This window comes from Phascolarctos cinereus, unplaced genomic scaffold (genome assembly GCF_003287225.1).
Source record: "Phascolarctos cinereus isolate Bilbo 61053 unplaced genomic scaffold, phaCin_HiC Scaffold_9;HRSCAF=440, whole genome shotgun sequence".
Taxonomy (NCBI): domain Eukaryota; kingdom Metazoa; phylum Chordata; class Mammalia; order Diprotodontia; family Phascolarctidae; genus Phascolarctos; species Phascolarctos cinereus.
The window spans coordinates 157513450-157532347 of record NW_027556402.1 but is presented as its reverse complement, the minus strand read 5'-3'; the positions used below and the strand labels follow the sequence as shown (position 1 = coordinate 157532347).

General features: G+C 37.1%; 1 protein-coding gene and 1 pseudogene across 3 annotated transcripts in view; both read right to left on the bottom strand.

Moving 5' to 3' along the window:
• RFC1 (replication factor C subunit 1) overlaps nt 1–11184 on the bottom strand; it is a 97955-nt gene extending 86771 nt beyond the window's left edge. For all 3 annotated transcript variants that reach the window (XM_020991632.2, XM_020991604.2, XM_078148195.1), the window contains exon 1: nt 10875–11184. In XM_020991632.2, coding sequence (XP_020847291.1) covers nt 10875–10877 — 3 coding nt within the window. In that variant the 5' untranslated portion in view covers nt 10878–11184. The remainder of the gene's footprint in view (nt 1–10874) is intronic.
• Nucleotides 1027–10767, bottom strand: LOC110213027 (large ribosomal subunit protein uL29 pseudogene; annotated as a pseudogene).
• Nucleotides 11185–18898: the final 7714 nt, after the last annotated feature.

Genomic DNA, 18898 nt, shown 5'->3' with positions numbered 1-18898 from the left:
ACTCCATTTATATGGCTCCTAAGAAAGTAGGTTAACAAAAATACAGGGGGAACAAGTCTTACAAGTAGGTAAACAGTCATTCTCCCAACAAATACACAATACATAATTCCTGCTGATGGCAACATGATGAAATCATTAAGAATATAAAAAATACATCTTTCTTTTTTCGGCGATGGAGGGGAAATATATTAATTGAATAAGCATTTGTGTAAGCACAATAAGGTGAACACTGATGAGGTTAAAAAAAAGTTTCATGAGGACTGGTTTGTTTCAAGAGACCAGATAACAGATTATTAAGGACCACATCAAAATATGGAAATTCTATAAAGAGATAGCTAAGTAGCAATTCACAGGCCACTTGAGATTTTAGGGTCATGAAGCTCTTTTCTCAAACTAGGCCCCTTCATAACCTCCACCATGGCCTCTACCATCATTTACTCATGATTCTCCCAAAATGTAGCTCCTGAGGTTACTGACCTTGACAAGTTGAGGTGCTCTGAACGTAAAACTTAAATTCATTGTTAACTAATTTAAAATATTGTCACGAAAATCCACAACTGAAGCATTTATCTGTGATTACCTATTTTTAAGTATTTTCTTTCTTGTGGGGATACAAGATGGCTGAGTGGTATGAAGCAGTACAGTGAGCTCCTGGCCACAAACTACTCCAAACAAATCTAGAAAATGTACCCGAATCCATATGTACAAAACTATTTACAGCAGCTCTTTATGTGATAGCAAAGAATTAGAAACTGAGGGGACGTCCATCAATTGGGGAATGGCTGAACAAGTTATGATATATGACTATGACTGTGCTCTAAGATATGACAATGGGGATGGTTTCAGAAAAACCTGGGAAGGCTTAAATGAACTGATACAAAGTGAAGTGAGCAGAACCAGGACATAGTAACATCAATATTGCAAAGATAAACAACTGTGAAAGACTTAGTAATTTTGATCAATACAATGATTCCCCAACTCCAAAAGACTTATTTTTTTATAACAATCTGTCTTTTTATTGAGCACCTTAACAAATTATGCCTTAACAGCAAATTTCCAAAGGGGATATAGGCATTCCTTCCTCTGCTGTTTTTTGGTCTTCAGGCTTTCCTCGTGGTTATCAAGCCTGCAGCACATGGCACAGGTCTTCTTGGGCCAAAGGTCCAGGGGCTTGTATTTCTTGCCCTTACAGAATTTCCTGAGGTTCTCTTTCTGTGTCTAGTTGATGATAGTCAGAACTCGGGCAATAGATTTTCGGACGACTCGGATCTTAAAAAGCTTGGATGCAGCTCCTCCAGTGACCTTGGCCACTCTCAACTGGGAAAGTTCCACTTTTAAATCATCTGTTTGAGTAGCTCCTCCTTCTTCTTCCCATGAAGATCCCTGGTCTTGATTTTTGCCACACCACCACCAGCTCTGAGGGGAAAGAGCTCCAAAAGACTTAATGATGAAAAATACTATCTACCTCCAGATGGAGAACCCATGGACTCAGAATGCAGGTTGAAGAATATTTTTTTCTTTACTTTTCTTGTTTTTGAAATATGGCTAATGTAGAAATATGTTCTGTTTGTTATCATATATATAACTGGTATCATATTTCTTACCATATCAATGTATGGAGGAAGAGGTGGAGGAAGAGAATTCGTAACTGAAAATAAAAGTAACACAATACATTGTCTAAGTAAAGAAAGGGAAAGAGAAAATAAAGTGCAACAGACCTAATCTTGATGGCAAAATCCAGAAAAGGTCACAGTGGGATCAGCAGCAGTCTACTCTTGTACAGACCCAAACCCAGGTCAAGACTTCGCAGAGGTCAAACCAGAGGGGCAACAAACAGACCATGAAATGAAACAGACCACTTTGGGAGCAATGAAAGTTTGCAGGTACCCAGCCTGTACCTAAGTGCCTAGGGACACAACATTCAAGAAACATTAACACTCAAAACCCCAAGAAAGCTGCAACAAGACCAAGCTAGACCTTCTCTCAAAAAGTAAGGCGAAGGAGGCAGAGCCAAGATGGCGGAGTAAAGGCAGGGACTAATCTAAGCTCTCTCCAAAACCCTCCAAATACCTTTAAATAATGATTCTAGAATTTAGTATGTAAAAAAAGCAGGGGTGTAATCATGATCTCAGACAAAGTTAAAGTTAAAATAGATTTGGTCAAAAGTGAAGAATAGAGAAATGATACTATGTGTCAGCAATATTTTTCAATATTGTTTTAGATCATTTAAAATACCCAAATAGTATAAAATATCTAAGCGTGTACCTGTCAAAACAGAGACAGGAACTATACGAACATATATTTTATATTTATATTATATTTATAAAACACTTTTTTATACAAATAAACTCAGATCTAAGTAATTAAAGCAATATTTATTGTTCATGGGTAGGTAAAGCCAATATAATTTTAAAAATGACAATTTTATCTAACTAATCTATTTATTCAATGTTGTTCTAATTCAATTACTAAAAAATTATTTTACTGAGTTAGAAAAAAATAATAAAATTCATTTGGAAGAACAAAAGGTCAGGAACTTCAAAGAAACCAGAGGAAAAAAAGATATAAAGAAAGTAGATTCAGCAGTATCAGATCTTAAACTATATTAAGAGGTGAGAGCACTGCTGAAGTGTAAAAAGACTAATTTGATTCTTTTAAATTAAAACTTTCTTGTATAAATGAAACCTAGAAAACTGGGGGGGAAAAAAACTTCCACAGACAACCTCTAAGCCAGGATGTGACTGGGTTGGAATACTGCTGTGATATAGGAAATGATGAGCTGGCTGATTTAGAAAAACATGGAAAGACTTGGACTTATGAAGGAAGATACTATCCACCTTCAGATAGGACGAAATAAGCATAGGATGGTCTTACATAAGACATGTATGAGTATACATGTATATAAATGTTTATAGATATCTATGTATGTATGCATATGTGTGTGTATCCATGCTTAATTGTAGCCATCTTTTGGCAGTTGAGGAATAAAGTAAAAAGTGCATAGCACAGAACAAAAGAAAACTAACAAGGATGCAAAGCTGGGCGGCTCTAAAAATATGCAATATTTATTATATAGGTTTTCTTGAAATGGAAATTCATTATTTTATATTTAATCTCTTATGGTCTTCTGCGTACATGGCAATTTTTTTCCCCTCATTTTGTATTTAAGCTTAAAATAAAAAAATTTACAAAAAAAGGAAAAAGAAAAGTTATTTTAAAAAATTAATAATAATGACTCCAAACAAATTCTAGAGTGGCAAAACCCACAAAAAGACAAAGTGAAACAATTTTCTAGAGCAAGAAAACTTAGAAGATCAGCAGGAAAGGTTGCTCCAGGGTGAGAGAGCAACCCAATCCAGCACAGGGTAGCACCAGGGCAGACCAGGACACAGCAAACCAGGAATAGGCCTCAAGCAACTGAATCAGTGGCAGCAGTGGCAGTGTTCAGACCTCTCAGCCCATAGACAGTAAGGGGACTGAACAACAGGTGAGGAGATTTACAGGGGTTCCTCTGCTGGCACCAGGGGCAGGACTCTGTTGTATTTCCTATACTTGGAACTGGGTTGCAGTCCTAGGTTTTAGTACTAGTGCAAGAAGGAGCATTAGTACAGCAGAGCTTGAGGCTGCAGGGAAGCAAGAACACTAATCACAGTTTCAGGGTTGAAAAGAGTGCTTGTGCTTGCTCACAAACAGGAAAGTAATAAACACACCTCAACCTAGATCATACCACCTTGACAGAGTCAAAAACTTACAGGCCCCCAAAATTACCTCTGAAAACAGCTACAAAAAAAAAAAAGACTGAAAGACACTGCCCCCTCCACTTGGGAAATAGAGCCCCACTTTAGCACAGAGTTAAAAGTCAAGAAACAGGCTGGAAAATGAGCAAACAGAAAAAAGTTCTGACCACAGAAAGTTACTATTACGATAAGGAAGATCAAAACACACTCAGAAGAAGTCAACAAAGTCAAAATTCCTGCATTCAAAGTAAAACATGAATTGGCCAAGGGACAGCTAGGTGGCGCAGTGGATAGAACACCAGCCCTGGAATCAGGAGGACCTGAGTTGAAATCTAACCTCAGATACTTGACACTTACTAGCTGTGTGACCCTAGGTAAATCACCTAACCCCGACTGCCCCCCACACACACCCATGAATTGCTCTCAGGCCAGAAGAGCTCAAAAAGGATTTTAAAAATTGAGTAAGAGAGGTAGAGGAAAAATTGGGAAGAGAAATGCAAGAAAATCATGAAAAAAGAATCAACAGCTTGGTAAAGGAAGCACTAAAAAATACTGAATAACACTTTAAAAAACAGAATAGGCCCAATAGTTTAAAAAAAAAAAGATACAAAAATCCAATGAGGAGAAGAATGCCTTGAAAAGCAGAACTGGCCCAATGCAAAAAGATATACAAAAATTCACTGAAGAGAACTCCTTAAAAAGTAAAATTGGCCAAACGGAAAAGGAGGTACAAAAACTCACTGAAGAAAATAATTCCTGGGACAGCTAGGTAGCGCAGTGAATAGAGCACTGGCCCTAAAGTCAGGAAGACCTGAGTTCAAATCCAGCCTCAGACCAAACACTTGATACTTACTAGCTGTGTGACCCTGGGCAAGTCACTTAACCCCAATTGCCTAAAAAAAAAAACCAACAACAACGAAAATAATTCCCTAAAAGTTAGAATTGGCAAGTGAAAGCTAATGACTTTATGAGACATCAAGAAAACAATCAAAAGAATGAAAAAATAGAAGAAAATGTGAAATAACCTCATTGAAAAACAACTGACCTGAAAAATAGATCCAGGAGACATTATTTTAAAATTATTGGACTACATTAAAGTCACGATAAAAAATAAGAGCCTAGACATCATCTCTCAAGAAATTATCAAGGAAAACTGTCCTGATATTCTAGAACCAGAGAGTAAAACTAAAATTGAAAGAATCCACTGATCACCTCCTAAAAGAGATCCCCAAAAACTCTCAGAAATATTATAGCCAAATTCCAGACCTCCCAGATCAAGAGGAATATACTGCAAGTAGCCAAAAAGAAACAATTCAAATATTGGGAAGCCACAGTCAGGAAAACACAGCAGCTTCTACATTAAAGCATCAGGCTTGGAATATGATATTCCAGAGGGCAAAAGAAGTAGGATTACAACAAAGAATCACCTACTCAGCAAAACTGAGTATAATCCTGGGGGGCGGGGAATGGATATTCAATGAAATAGAAGACTTTCAAGCATTCCTGATGAAAAGACCAGAGCTGAACAGAAAATTTGACTTTCAAATATAAGATGCAAAAGAAGCATAAAAAAGGTAAACAGGAAAGAGAAATCCTAATGGATTTGATAAAGTTTAACCATTTATATTCCTACATGGGAAAATGACTTATAACTCCTAAAAATTTTAGGAGAAAGAAAGAGGTAAGATGAGATAAATTATCTGACATCAAAGAGGCCTGAAAGAGACTTTACAGTGGAAGGGAAAATGGGGGAAGTGGGGAGAGTAGCACAAGAACCTTACTCTCACTGGAACTGACTCAATGAGAATAATATATACACTCAGTTGGGTGAAGAACTCTATCTTACCATACAGAAAAGTAAGAAGGAAATGGGATAAGGAAGGAGGGGAGATGAACTCATCAAAGGGAGGGCAGTTTGGGGGAGGTAAAAGTCAGACGCAAAACACTTTTAAGAATGGACAGGGTAAAAGAAGAGGGAAAGAGGAAGAGGGATGAAGAACGAGAAGGGGGGAGACAGAGAGAGAGAGAACAGATGAATGGGTAAAAGAGGATAGAGGGAAATACATAGCTAGTAATTACTACTGTGAAAAAAATTTTTACAGTAAGTTTCTCTGATAAAGACTTCATTTCTCAAACATATAGAAAACTCAGTCAAATTTATAGAAACTAGAGCCATTTCTCAACTGATAAATGGTCAAAGGATATGACAGGCAGTTTTCATACAAAGTAATCAAAGCCACCTACAGAAATTATCTAAATCACTATTGATGAGAGAAATGCAAATTAAAACAACTCTGAGCTACTACCTCAACCTGTCAGATTGGCTAATATGACAGAAAAGAAAAATGATAAATGTTGAAGGGGATATAAGAAAATTGAGATACTAATGCACTATTGGTAAAGTTGTATACTGATTCAACCATTCTGAAGAGCAATCTGGAACTATGCCCAAAGGGCTATAAAACCATGTATACCCTTTGATCAAGCAATACCATTATGAGGTCTGTATCCCAAAGAGATAAAAAACAAAAAGGTAAAAAGGACCTATGTGTACAAAAAAATTTATAGCAGCTCTTTTTGTGGTGGCAAAGAATTGGAAACTGAAGTGATGTCCATCAATTAGAGAATGGCTAAACTCCCTCACTTGTCATTTCCTTGTAATCTGGCCTTAAATCCTACCCCTCAACTCAAACTGTTCTTTCACAGCTACCTATGCCCTTTCCTCACTTCTTCTCCTTGACCTCTCTTGCAGCTTTTGATATGGCTTTCTGTTCTCTCTTACCTCAGGTTCAAAAACACAGCTCTCTCTCCTGGTTCTCCTACTTGTCTCAATCTCTTTCTCTGTTTCCTTTGCTGAATCATCATCTGTCTCCTCCCCTATGCCCTATATATATATATATATATATATATATATATATATATGTGTGTGTGTGTGTGTATATATATATATATATATATATAATATATATATATATACACACCCTAGGACTCTTTACAGGAACCTCTGCTCTTATTTAGAACATTGATTTAGAGCTCTTATCAGGTCTTATTCAGCTTCCATGATTATGAAGATGACTAAATTTATCTCAAACCCAGTTTTCCTCTTAAGCTAGCAATGCATGAACTTCCATCTGGGTATCTTCTCCTATATGTTGAAGACCCTAAGTAAGTAAGACATTGTCCTAAATAAGGACAAGGGTTAGGCAGAAAAAGAGAATGGGTTCAAATTCAAGCTCTACACCTTACTACCCTCGTGATCTTTATCAAGTCACTACCTCTTTGGGTCTCTTTCCTCAACTGTAAAATGAGTTTTTCAAAACTATATGATCTCTAAAGTCTTTTTTTCTAAGTCCCATGATAAAAGCTTTAGCTTAAATATGCACATATGAATTGGGGCCCTGCCCAATACATAGGTCTATAAACAATAAGGCTGCTCTCTGATGGCTCTTTTTCCATTGCTGGTAGACTTTTAAAGTTATATTTGCCTATCAAAGAAGAGAAGTGTAAGCAAATTATATTATATCATTAATATTTAAAACATTTTCATGCAAAAAAAGCTTAGGAGTAATGTCCAACAAGCTATACTTTGTGATTCAATTTTAAAAGCACCTATCACATCCCATTCATTTTTTAAGTAGCCAACAAAATCAAGAAACAAAGATAAGTAAAAGCTCATGCAACACACTGAAATATGAAAAACTTTTATCTCAAAACCCAAGAAACTGCAAAGCTGTACCTAAAATATCAGTATGAAATTATGTAACTGGATAAAACATGATAGCAAGATAATTTCTGGTCATTTCAAAGGTCTATTATAGACATGTCATAAAAACAGCAAATGAAAAAAACTGTTCAACATTGCAATTAAATAGACTGAATTATTCTACCATATCATGCACTGAAATCACATTTAAATTTATACTATTTTATTTCCTTTAAAAGAACTGTCTCTGAGGACTCATGTTTGATTAATTCAATATTGTGCACTATTCAAATTTCTAGTAACAATTAAAGCTAAATATGAATTTTGGAAAATAGATACTTCGACTTTTTAAAAGTGGCAATTACTCATATTTATTCATACTTTAGCCAAATCATTAAATATTGGAGAAAATACAATCTGTTTCTAAAGCTGGTTTTCTCTCCTTCCAGTTTTTTTCTTTTTTAAATAGAAAATATTTTTTAAAAATACAATGCTAATACAGATTACTCCCTTGATAATACTAGAGTAAGACAGAAGGAATTAACTTCATATACAACTGAAAAATCTTATTTAATGGACTAATATACTATTATCCTCTTTTTAATAAAGGTATGAGAAAATAAATGAACAAGTATCAGAAAAGAGCTTCAATAATATGAAAACTAAACCCAAATTTATATGTCAGTATGCTAATCTTTTCATTCTATCAGACTGCTAATATCATTGGGATCTACAACATCCCTCAAAATATCTTCCATGATACATTCTACAATGCAACATAAAGTACATCATTTGAAAAAGTGTACTTCAAAAGACAGTGACTGCATGAATATAATGGACTATTAGTGTACTATAAGAAATAATGAATATGAACAATACAGAGAAGCATAAGACTTGTAGAAACCGATGCAAAGAGAAGTAAATAGAATCAGAAAAGCAACAAACACAATAATTACAATACACAATAAAACACAATAAAAATAACAAACTTTAGAATGTGATCTTCCTTGCTCACTGATAAAAAGACTCTACATACATCAAAAGCAGTACTTTGTCTTGGTAAAGAAATGGAAACAAAGTAGATGCCAATCAGCAGAAGAATGCCTAACAAATTGTGATACATAAATGTAATAGAATCTAGAGGATGCAAAAGAAAAAGATTAAAAAAAAAAAGTTTCATTTTGGGTTTTTTTTTTCAATGTGACCACCTCAAAGGCAGGGATTGTTTTTGCCTTCTTTGCATCTCCAGACTTAACACAGTACCTAACATATGGTAATAAATGCTCCTTGACTAACTGAAATCTGTGAAAAGGATAACCATGGGCTCCAAAGAAAGTTATGAGAAGACTCCTGCCTCTCCTGTGCAGAGACTTGGGATTACAGGATAATGGAACACTGGAGATAATGTCATACTTTTTTTCCATATGTTGGTTAATTTTGTTGTTTTATTTTTGAAAGGAGGAGGGGAGAAAGATACAATGGACAATGAAAGTGATGTTATCTCCTTCTGAGAACCTTATTTTCTTCACTCTTGAAGAAACATCATTTTCAGGACTTTAGGATAATGTCACTAAAGACAAATGAAATGTTAGTCTTTTTTGAAACTCTAGGCAGAAACCAAGGAAATCCAAGAGATAATTGGGCAAAATAAGCAACTGTTATTCTAATAAATACTAATGCTTATTGAAGTGAGATAATGCATATAAAAGAGTCTATAAAACTTAGAACAATCTATAAATAGGAGCACTGAGTAAAAAAAAATACAGGAGATATAAAAAAGGTATCAATAAAATTTACTTTAAAAAAAAGTGGTGCTGATCATTTAATAGTAACTTTATTCTTTCTTCAAAATAAAATCCAAACAATGCAATGGACAAAACTTCTCACTCTAGTAAATTTTTTCTACAAATAAATTACTGCTTTACCTCAGAAAAATTGGCATGTTGCAAAATAAGTTGTGGAATTATGGCATGAACAAGAAATCTGGCAGTATCAGAGTGTTTTACTTTGGGGGGTTTTATAAGTTCACTTTCTAAATAAAAATGTTCTAATAGCTACAACATACTGAGTTGAGTAATATGACAACCCACTTTTGCCAAGTGTGTAACTGTTTCACAAATAGTATATTTAAAGACATATACAGATTTATGAATTAATTTTTTAAGCATGATGTCAAGCTTCAAAGGGGGTACAGTGGAAGGAAGACTAGATTCAGAGTCACAGGACCTGAGTTCAAATGCAAGGTCTGCTATTTACCACATGTCTCCCTTGGGGCAGACCTTTAACCAATTTCTCTATGCCTTAGTTTCCTTTTTCTTTTCTCTTAAAATGATCAAAATCATCTCTATAGTTGCTGCCAGCTCTCAACTATGAACCTGGATAATGAGACAGAATTGCAGCTGTCAAATTTGTTTCTTGTAACCACAATACACCATATCGAGTGTCCACCCACTTCTAATTTTCTTTTCCAAGAAAATGTACGTCAGTCAACACTTTCATTCTTCTATGATCACCCAAGCAGTCCAGCCACAAAAGTAAAGCACAAAATCTTAATCTCCTTCCTTTCCAAGAAGCTGGTGTATGATGCAGCTCCCATGACTTTCTTTTTGCTTGTATTTGTATCCTAAGCGCTTAGTATAATGCCTGATGTGCAGTAAACACATAACGCTAATTTCCTTTGGGACTGGGGCGGGAAGTAGTGCAAGGGCAAGCTCATTATTATTACGCAGCCTATAAATGCTAGCTGCTTTATTTTTGTTTGTGGTATTACTGATAGCGATCATACTTTATGATTTTGCAAAGCACTTTCCACACGTTATTTCAACTGATACTCGGAACAAACCTCGGAGGGGGTTGCTCCTCATTTTACAGGTGAGGAAGCCGAGCTGGAGAGAAGTGAAATGACTTGCCCTGGGTGTCCCCTAGTAAAAGGGTCTTGGAGTCAGGGTTTGCCCTCACATCATCTTACCGACTTCAAATCCACAGCCAACAAGCTGCCTAAACGGAGGCTTCACACTTCCACCTGGCCCAAAGTGTGAAAAGCAACGCATGGGACACCCCCCCCCCCCGGCAAAAAGCTGGGATCCCAAACGACAAAATCAATATTTCCTCCCCACCCAGAAAAAAAAACACAACCCTCCTCCCCTTCCCCGCCCCAGCGGGCCGTAGAGAGCCAAACTCCCGCCCTGCGCCCCGAGCAGGGGGGCGCCCCAAATTCCGCTCCCCGCCTCCCCAACCGACCCAGGGGTCGGGGGCCCTGAAGAAGGGCCCTCGGCCGGGGGTGGGGGTGGGGGGCAGGTCAGCGACCCTCCCCGACTCCCAAACCATTCCCCCTCCCGCGGGGGCTCCTCTTGACTGTCCCCGTGCCCACACGCCCAACCGCCTCAGCCCGCTCGCCGGCCGGGGGTCGCGGAGGCGGAAGCCCCACTGCTCACCATAGCTTTCCGGAGAGCGGGCGGCCGGGGGCACAGGGGCAGACAGGCCGACGGCGGCTGAACACCCCTAACTGGGTCCGGCTTCCATTCGCGCCAACAAGTTCTCCCGCGAAATAGGGGTAGAGGCGGCGGCGCCCCGTGATGACGTAGAAGTGCGCGCTGCGTACACTCGGGTGAGGTCGCGAGACTGGCCGGGCAGGCCTCACACTCCGCTCTGGCCCGGCGCGCTTGCGCGGGGTGGAGGCGGGACTGGCAGGGGGCCTTGAGCCCTGTCCTCAGCGATCTTACATTCAAATTAATTATGACTATACAAGCTATACACAGTGTACATGGAAAGAATTCTCTGGCAATAAACGTTTATTAAACGCTTACTGTGTGCCAGGCACTGTGCTGAGCTCTGGGGATACAAAGCAACAGACAGGCCCGGCCTTCAGGGAGCTCAGAATCCAAATGAGACCGCACGCAAGCAGCTATGTACAAAGGAGATGTGTAGAAAATAAATTGGAGATGATCCCAGGAGGAAGGAATTAGCAGGAAGGGCTGGGAAAGTCTTCTTGCAGAAGGTAGGACTTGAGCCGTTCTTGTTCGTCCTTCCTCTTCGAAGAGGACCAGTGACATTGCAGGCTAGGGTCTTGACTCCCACCTGAATTGGATTTAAGTGAGGCAGAACTGCACAGAGTGGGCAGCCTCACTCTCTCTTCCAGAGTCACCAAAGGCCAGTGGCCATTGGAACAAATTACTTTCACCCACCCATTTCCACTAAGGGGAGTCTCCACACGCTTGGGCTGGACACCCCCTAACTCACCAGTGCGGTTACCTTCACCCTGGTTTAGCCTCTCTGCTGAGATACTTTTACCAGGGTGTGGCAGCTGGGCATGCCACAGCTTCTGGGAGTCACAGGTGAGAGTTGACTACCAAGGAGACACCAAAGGTGTCTGAAAAGGGCTTTGCAAGCCCTCACATCAGAGGTACTAGTCCGTGAACAACCCATGCACCCCAAGGACTTTAGCCAGAATTTGAAGGAAGCCAAGGGGACATGAGGAGAAAGAATGTTCCAAGCCTAGGGGCCAGCTGGGGAAAACACCCAGACACTAGCGCATTATTGGTGATTATTAGAATCAGTATAATCATTTTGGAAAGCAATTTGAAATTGTGCAAATAAAATTACTACCCCTAACCTTTGACACAGAGATTCCATTGCTAGGCATATACTTCCAGGTATAAGGGAGCTAGCATGCAAATGGATAGGGCACTGAACCTGGAGTCAAGACTGTTATCACTGAGTAGTGTCCAACTCTTTGTGGCTCTATTTGGGGTTTTCTTGGCAAGGATACTGGAGTGGTTTGCCAGTTCCTCCTCCAGCTCATTTTACAGATGAGGAAACGGAGACAAACAGGGTCAAGTGACTTTCTCAGGGTCACACAGCTAGTAAGTGTCTGAGGCAAGATTTGAACTCATGAAGTTGAGTCTTTTGTGCTATTTTAAGACAAACATCCTGGGTAACAAACATACAGCAAGTAGTTTGTATGCATGTAATTCCAGGTTTTATTGAGGAGACTTTATGTTCCAGAACTCGGTGCCATTAGTATGTGTTTATCTGTGAAAATGAAAATATGGGTGCAGAACCTTGCTCTTAATAGGAAATACAAACAAAAAATAATAATAAAATCCCTTGCTTCCATAAAATATACAGAAAAAGGGAAAGCACTGCCCTTTTGAAATAACTAAGAACTGTGTCAAATGATTAGAACACATTAGATAAAAATTGAACTCTGATTTCCCTTTACAAGTGGTTCAATTAGTGTTTTAGTGGCAAATTAACAGAAATGAGCAGTGTAAGTTCTTTGTGTGTAAATGCCATTGCCTCAGTGAAATTATCTGTATAATAAAGATAAAACTTACCTATAACCATTTGAAGTTCTCTGTCCTTTCAGAATAGGTCACATTTACAGAATTTAAAAATTTTAAAAACAGAAATAACTAAGAATTTGTATTCATTTTAGTATTTTCATTCTACAATAATAATTGTAACTTCCTGCCCTCTGGATAAATATTGGTATGTCTTGTTTATCTGTTTATTAGAGCATTTTCCTTATAGAAAAAGTTGATTATCCAGCTTGTCATTTTCTGTGTTTGTGGTGACTAAAGATCCAGACCAACAACAGCGGCCGTATAATCTATTTATGCACAAAAAGAATCAGTAAGTCACAATCTATCACTATTAGAGTGCATGCATTGGACTTTAGGAAATTAAGTACTAAGTATATCATTTATCCTAATGCAGAATTGAAGTCCAAATAATCTTCTTAATGTGATTATGTGTGAGTAATCTGGGTATGTATGAACTTGCCTGATAGTTGACTTCTTATATCATAAGAAAGTGTACTCCATCTCCTTACAAATAAAAGATAGAAAGTTTTCCCAGATATAACTCTGGTTTTTACTTGGAAGGTAACAAAGAACATGAAATCATGTGGAACACTAAGATTTAACCAGAAGTACATAATCTTCAATGATGGAATGATGGTATATTCCATTGGTTATGTTTTTAGGAGTTTTTTTGGTTCCAAACCCATGATTTCATCAGTGTATTGACATTCCCATGCAGAAACTTCCTCCACCAGATGAAGACCTGCAATCCATTTCTAACTTACAGTTTTGGAGAACCAATTGGAGCACTGGGAGATTTAATGCCTTGCCAATTTAAGGAAACAAAGGACTGTCTGTATCAAAACCAGGTCAACATTATGTACCACACAATGCTTCCTCTCTACATGTCTTCATATAAATGTATACTGTTTCTCAAACTGAAGGTCAGATCCCTAAAGGGATCAATGGAAAGTTTAAGGAGGTATGTAGAGACCAGAGTCTTAATAATTCCAATGAACATTTTGCAGTAGCATTAGGTTACATGAATGAGGTAACCTAACTTTCTACTACAAAGGAAGCAGAAGATTTTCTCCAAGTTTTTTAAATTTGCTGCAAAGTTAAAAAGGTTACATAAGGACTATGTTAGCACATGGAGAGTCACCAATACTATTGAGAGTCATAAAGTGGAAAGGCTTGAATATCCCTGTCACAGTTTACACAACATTGTAAAGAAAAACAATTTTGAAAAACTTAAGAGCTGGGTTCAAAGCAGCGACCAACCATGATTCCAGAGGGCTAATGAGGAAACTACTCCCCGCCTCCTGACAAAGAGTTGATAGACTCAAGGTACAGAATGAGACATACTGTATACATTTTCAGATAAAACCAATGTGGAAATGTTCAGCTCAATTATATATGTTTTTGTTGCAATTCTTTTAATGGAACAGGAGGGATTTTCAAGGGAAAGAGTAGTAGCAGTAGGGTTGCACCCCAAAAAAAGGAAAGAAAAGAGAGTCATTGACACATTTTTTAAAAATATACAGAAGAGAACAGAAGAAAACACAAACTACCAGGGAAGCTTTAGAAGTTATATTTTCTTTTTTGACAAGCTTACTATATTATTAGATGAAAGGAAAGCTATAGATATAGTTTAGCTAAATTTTAACAAAGCTTTTGATAAAGTATCGCATGCTATTCATGTAAAGAAGATGGAAGGATATGGATTAGATGATAATACAATCAGATGATTTCAAAACTGGTTGAATGGCCAGACTCAAAGAATAGTTGTTTATGGTTCAAATGTCATTGTGGTAGGGAATCTACAATGGAATACCCTCGGAATCTCTTGACCTTATGCTATTTAAGATTTTTATCAATGACCTTTGAAAAGTTATAAATGGCACGTTCATCAAATTTTCAGATAACTCGAAGATGGCTAATAACAGTATATGACAGAGCCAGGTTCCCAAAGGATCTGGAAATGCTAGAACTTTGGGCTGAATCTAAGAAGATGAAATGTAAAGTCTTGGGTATAAAAAAAATCCACTTCACAAAGTATGAGATGAGAGAGGCATGAATGGACAGAATTGTGCTAAAAAAGCTCTAGGAATTTTAGTGTACTACAAGGTCAACGTGACTCAACAGTGGTGTAGCTTCCAGGCATAGGGATATGATAGTACCACCATATTCTCAATGTTTGGAAAAACTTCCTAACAATTAAAGCTGCCCAAAAGTGAGTTGACTTCCTAGAGAAGAGGTGGGTTAACCATGCTTGAAAGTCTTCAAGCAAAGGCTGAAGGAACATTTGTTGAATATGTTATAGTTGGGATTCTTTATGTGTGTGGATTGGGCTAGAGAGCTGCTGAGGGGCCTTCCCACTATCAAATTCTGTGATATTGTCATTCTCGATTGAAGAAAAAAAGCAAGCTATACATGTATGATACAGATTCTCATGGTCTCATTTTTTCCTCTTCTACTTTGTATATGGAAATGTTCTTTTTGTGGTGTTTGTTAAATTCAGAATTTTAAAGATCAATTTTAAAAAATCACTGTTAAAAAAAGAATAATTGCACTATCATTTGAAAATGTTACCATGATGAATCTTACCTAGAACTTTTCTCCCCATTTCAATCATATTTGGTAAACAAGTATTTTAAGTTTCCATAAAAAAGCCATGAATTCTATCTAGTCACAGATTTTGAATAGACTAAAGTTATTACAATCTATAAAAAGTAGTTCCTATATAAATGAAATAATCTAATCAGAAGATACATGCAGCCTATGATACTACTGAGTGTCCCCTGCCCCTGAGCCAGATTAAAATGTAATTGGGAAATATTTAATAAAATAAATAAAAATACAATAAAACATAGGTAATGCCATATGTGGTTTTCTAGGTCACTGTGCTGCCTACAGAGAACGTTATGTGTAGTTTAGTGACACCCATTTCTATTTGAGTTTGGCAACATTTGTCTAAATAATCCCAGATATAGAGGTAGAAGAAACCTTAGAGGACATTAAGTCCAACCTCCTCATTTTACAGATAAGGAAGTTGAGGCACAGAGAGATTAAAAGATTTGCCTAGGGTTACACAGAACCTAAACCTCTGAGGCAGGAATCAAAGTCAGGTGTTTCTGACCCCAGGATCAGCATTATATTCACTATGCCTGACAGCTACCTAACACTAAACAAGAATCTTAAGAAGCACCCCAACTCAGAAAAAGCTTAGGATCATAGGTTCAGAGATAGAGGAAATCTTTGACATCGTCTAGTCTAACCCCCTCATTTTACAGTTGAGGAAACTGAGGCATAGAGAGGTTATATGACTTGCTCAAGGTCACACAAGTAATAATTGGCAAACTTAAATTCAGACTTAGAGTCCAGTGACTTACCCTACTGCCTCCCAGTTACCCACTGATTAGAGAATGGCTAAATAAATGGTGGTATATGAATGTTATGGAACAGTGTTGTGCCATGATAAATAATAACTATGAAGAACTTAGAGGAACTTGTGAAGACCTGTATGAACTGATGCAAAACAAAATAAATAGAACCAAGAAAAAATAGAATTACCAAAATAATGTAAAGAAAAAAAAACCTAAAAAATTCCAATGAATCAATACACCAATAAGTATTTATTAAGTGCCTACTACGTGCCTGGCACTGCAGAACACAGATCTACATTGCAGTGAGCGATCTTGATTGTAGAGGACTAATGAAAGAATATACCTCAGTAAAAAGAGCATGAATTACACTTGAGGAATAAATCATGTACTCTCAGACACGGTCAAGGTGTCTGTTTCACTGAACTGTGCTACTCTACTTTGTTGTCATGTGGGAGGGTTCTCCTGGAGCCAGGGGATATTAGGAAATAATAGCAATGTAAAAAAAAGTGTCAACTAAATTTTTTTTTGAATGAACACAAGGTCAAAATTTAAAAGAGGCGTAATAAAATAATCTAAATAGAGCCAAGGATTTGGAGTCGGGAAGACCTCAGTTCAAATTCAGCATCAAATACTTCCTAGCTATGTGACCCTGGGCAAGTCACTTAACCTATATTTGCCTCAGGTTCCTCATCCATAAAATGGAGGTAATAATAGCACCTACCTTCCAGGATTGTTGTAAGGATGAAATGGGATAATATTTATCATTTCCATTTAAACTACAAGTTGAACTTTATGAAGGGCCAGCCAGTCCTGCTGTAAGACCAGGAGAGTTAAATACTCCTAATCTTGCATTATAAAATTTGGTCCTTGATTCCATACACCCAAATAAAAATTTTAAGTATAGGAAAAAACAAAACAAAACAAAATCATTCAGTAGAGTAGAAGCCCATCAACGGCAGCTCTAGGAGTATAGCACAGAAGGAAAAAAGTTTACTTTACAATGCGACTTTTTGAGACACAACAAATTTTAACTAAAATTAAATGACTGCTGTCTTTGAAATTCATCTCTTCTCTTTGGCTGTTCTCTGGTTGTAGTGCTAATGATCAACAAAAATGACCAAGAAAGGCTAAGAAATTATTCATTTGAATAATTGAGAGTTAATTATTACCCAATTTTAAGAACTGCTTTTCTCACTAGCAATTCTAGTCTCCTGCTAGGAAGTGTGCTCTCATATGTAGATATAAAGACTATTTAAATATTATTATTTCTATTAGAGCAAAATGTTGTCCAGCTTATTAAAATGGTCCTAATATAATTACTGGATGAATTAATAATTATTATAAATACAGTGTCATTCAGTGAGCAATGGAATGAGGCCAAAGAAATTTTGAATTCTGCCTATTTTGCTACTGACTGACTTTATAAAACTTGGCAATTCACCTAATTTCTCTTCAGTATTTTTCCATCTGTTTTATGATAATGATACTATTATAGTCTACCATAGAGGAATATGAAAAAGATGTTAGGGAAGGGAATGATTCTTTATTAAGTGCCTACTATGTACCAGGTACTGTGCTAAGGGCTTTACAAATATCTCATTTAACCTTCATAACAACTCTGTGAGGTAGGTGCTATTATTTCTATTTTAGAGTTGAGGAAACTGAGGCAAAGAGCAGTTAAGTGACTTGCCCAGGGTCACATAGCTAGTATTTGTCTGAGATTTGAAATCAGATCTTCTTGACTTCAGGCCCAATGCTCTATCCACTGAGCTACCTAGCTGCCTAAAGAATGGTATTTCCCACCTTTTAAGAGCCTAGGGCAGAATTGTGGTTTAGACAGAACACTGCAGCTAAAGTCACAGGACCTAGGCCAAAGGACTCCCAATTCTGCCATTATCACCTGTGTGATGCTGGGCAAGTCACCACCTCTCTGGGCCTCAGTTTCCTTATCTGTAAAATGAAGGAGCTGGACAAGAATAACCTCTAAGGTTCCTTCTAGTTTTGTATCTATGATCCTATGACTATAGAAATAATTATTAATATTTCAGGCACAGCTGTCTTACAGATATTGTCTGTGCCATTCATTTTGCACTTCTCCTGTACTGCCTTGCATTCTTAGTTATCTTTTCTTTGTCTATGTCTTATCTCCTTAACTATATTGTAAGCTTCTGGAAAGCAGAGAATCTTATACTCATTTAATACATTCCCTGGTAGACAGAAATCCTCAGTAAACATTTGTGAATTGAGAGCAGAACAGGTGAATTTAGAGTTAATACTAGTTTTGCCTTTATCCTACTTCACCCAACTGTCTTAGAGAAAGCTATCTTTCATAAATTATTATTATTTTGATAAATGTTCAGGCATATTCATTAGAAGACAATTGTTCTTTTCTTTCTAGTAGCTTCAAATTTATCATGTTTCTAAATATATAACTAGTAAATAACTTTACATTTTATCCACATATTGTCTAGATAAATCAATGTGATGGCAGTTCCTTGGCAATTATCTACTTCCTTTATTTTTCCACATGAAGAAAGAAATGTTTTAGTGATGAAATATTGGCTAATAACAAATAGATATTGAGAAATTGGGTAACATTGCTTTTGTTAGTATTTGTATTTGATATTAAGATGTGATTTTCCTAAAGATGAAAGTATAAAACCACTCAACCTAAAAAATGTAAAATTGGAAAATGTATATGCTTTCTTCAAAACTGGTCAAAACATTTTTTTGATCATCTCAGTTTGAAAGCTTAAATAGAAAATATCC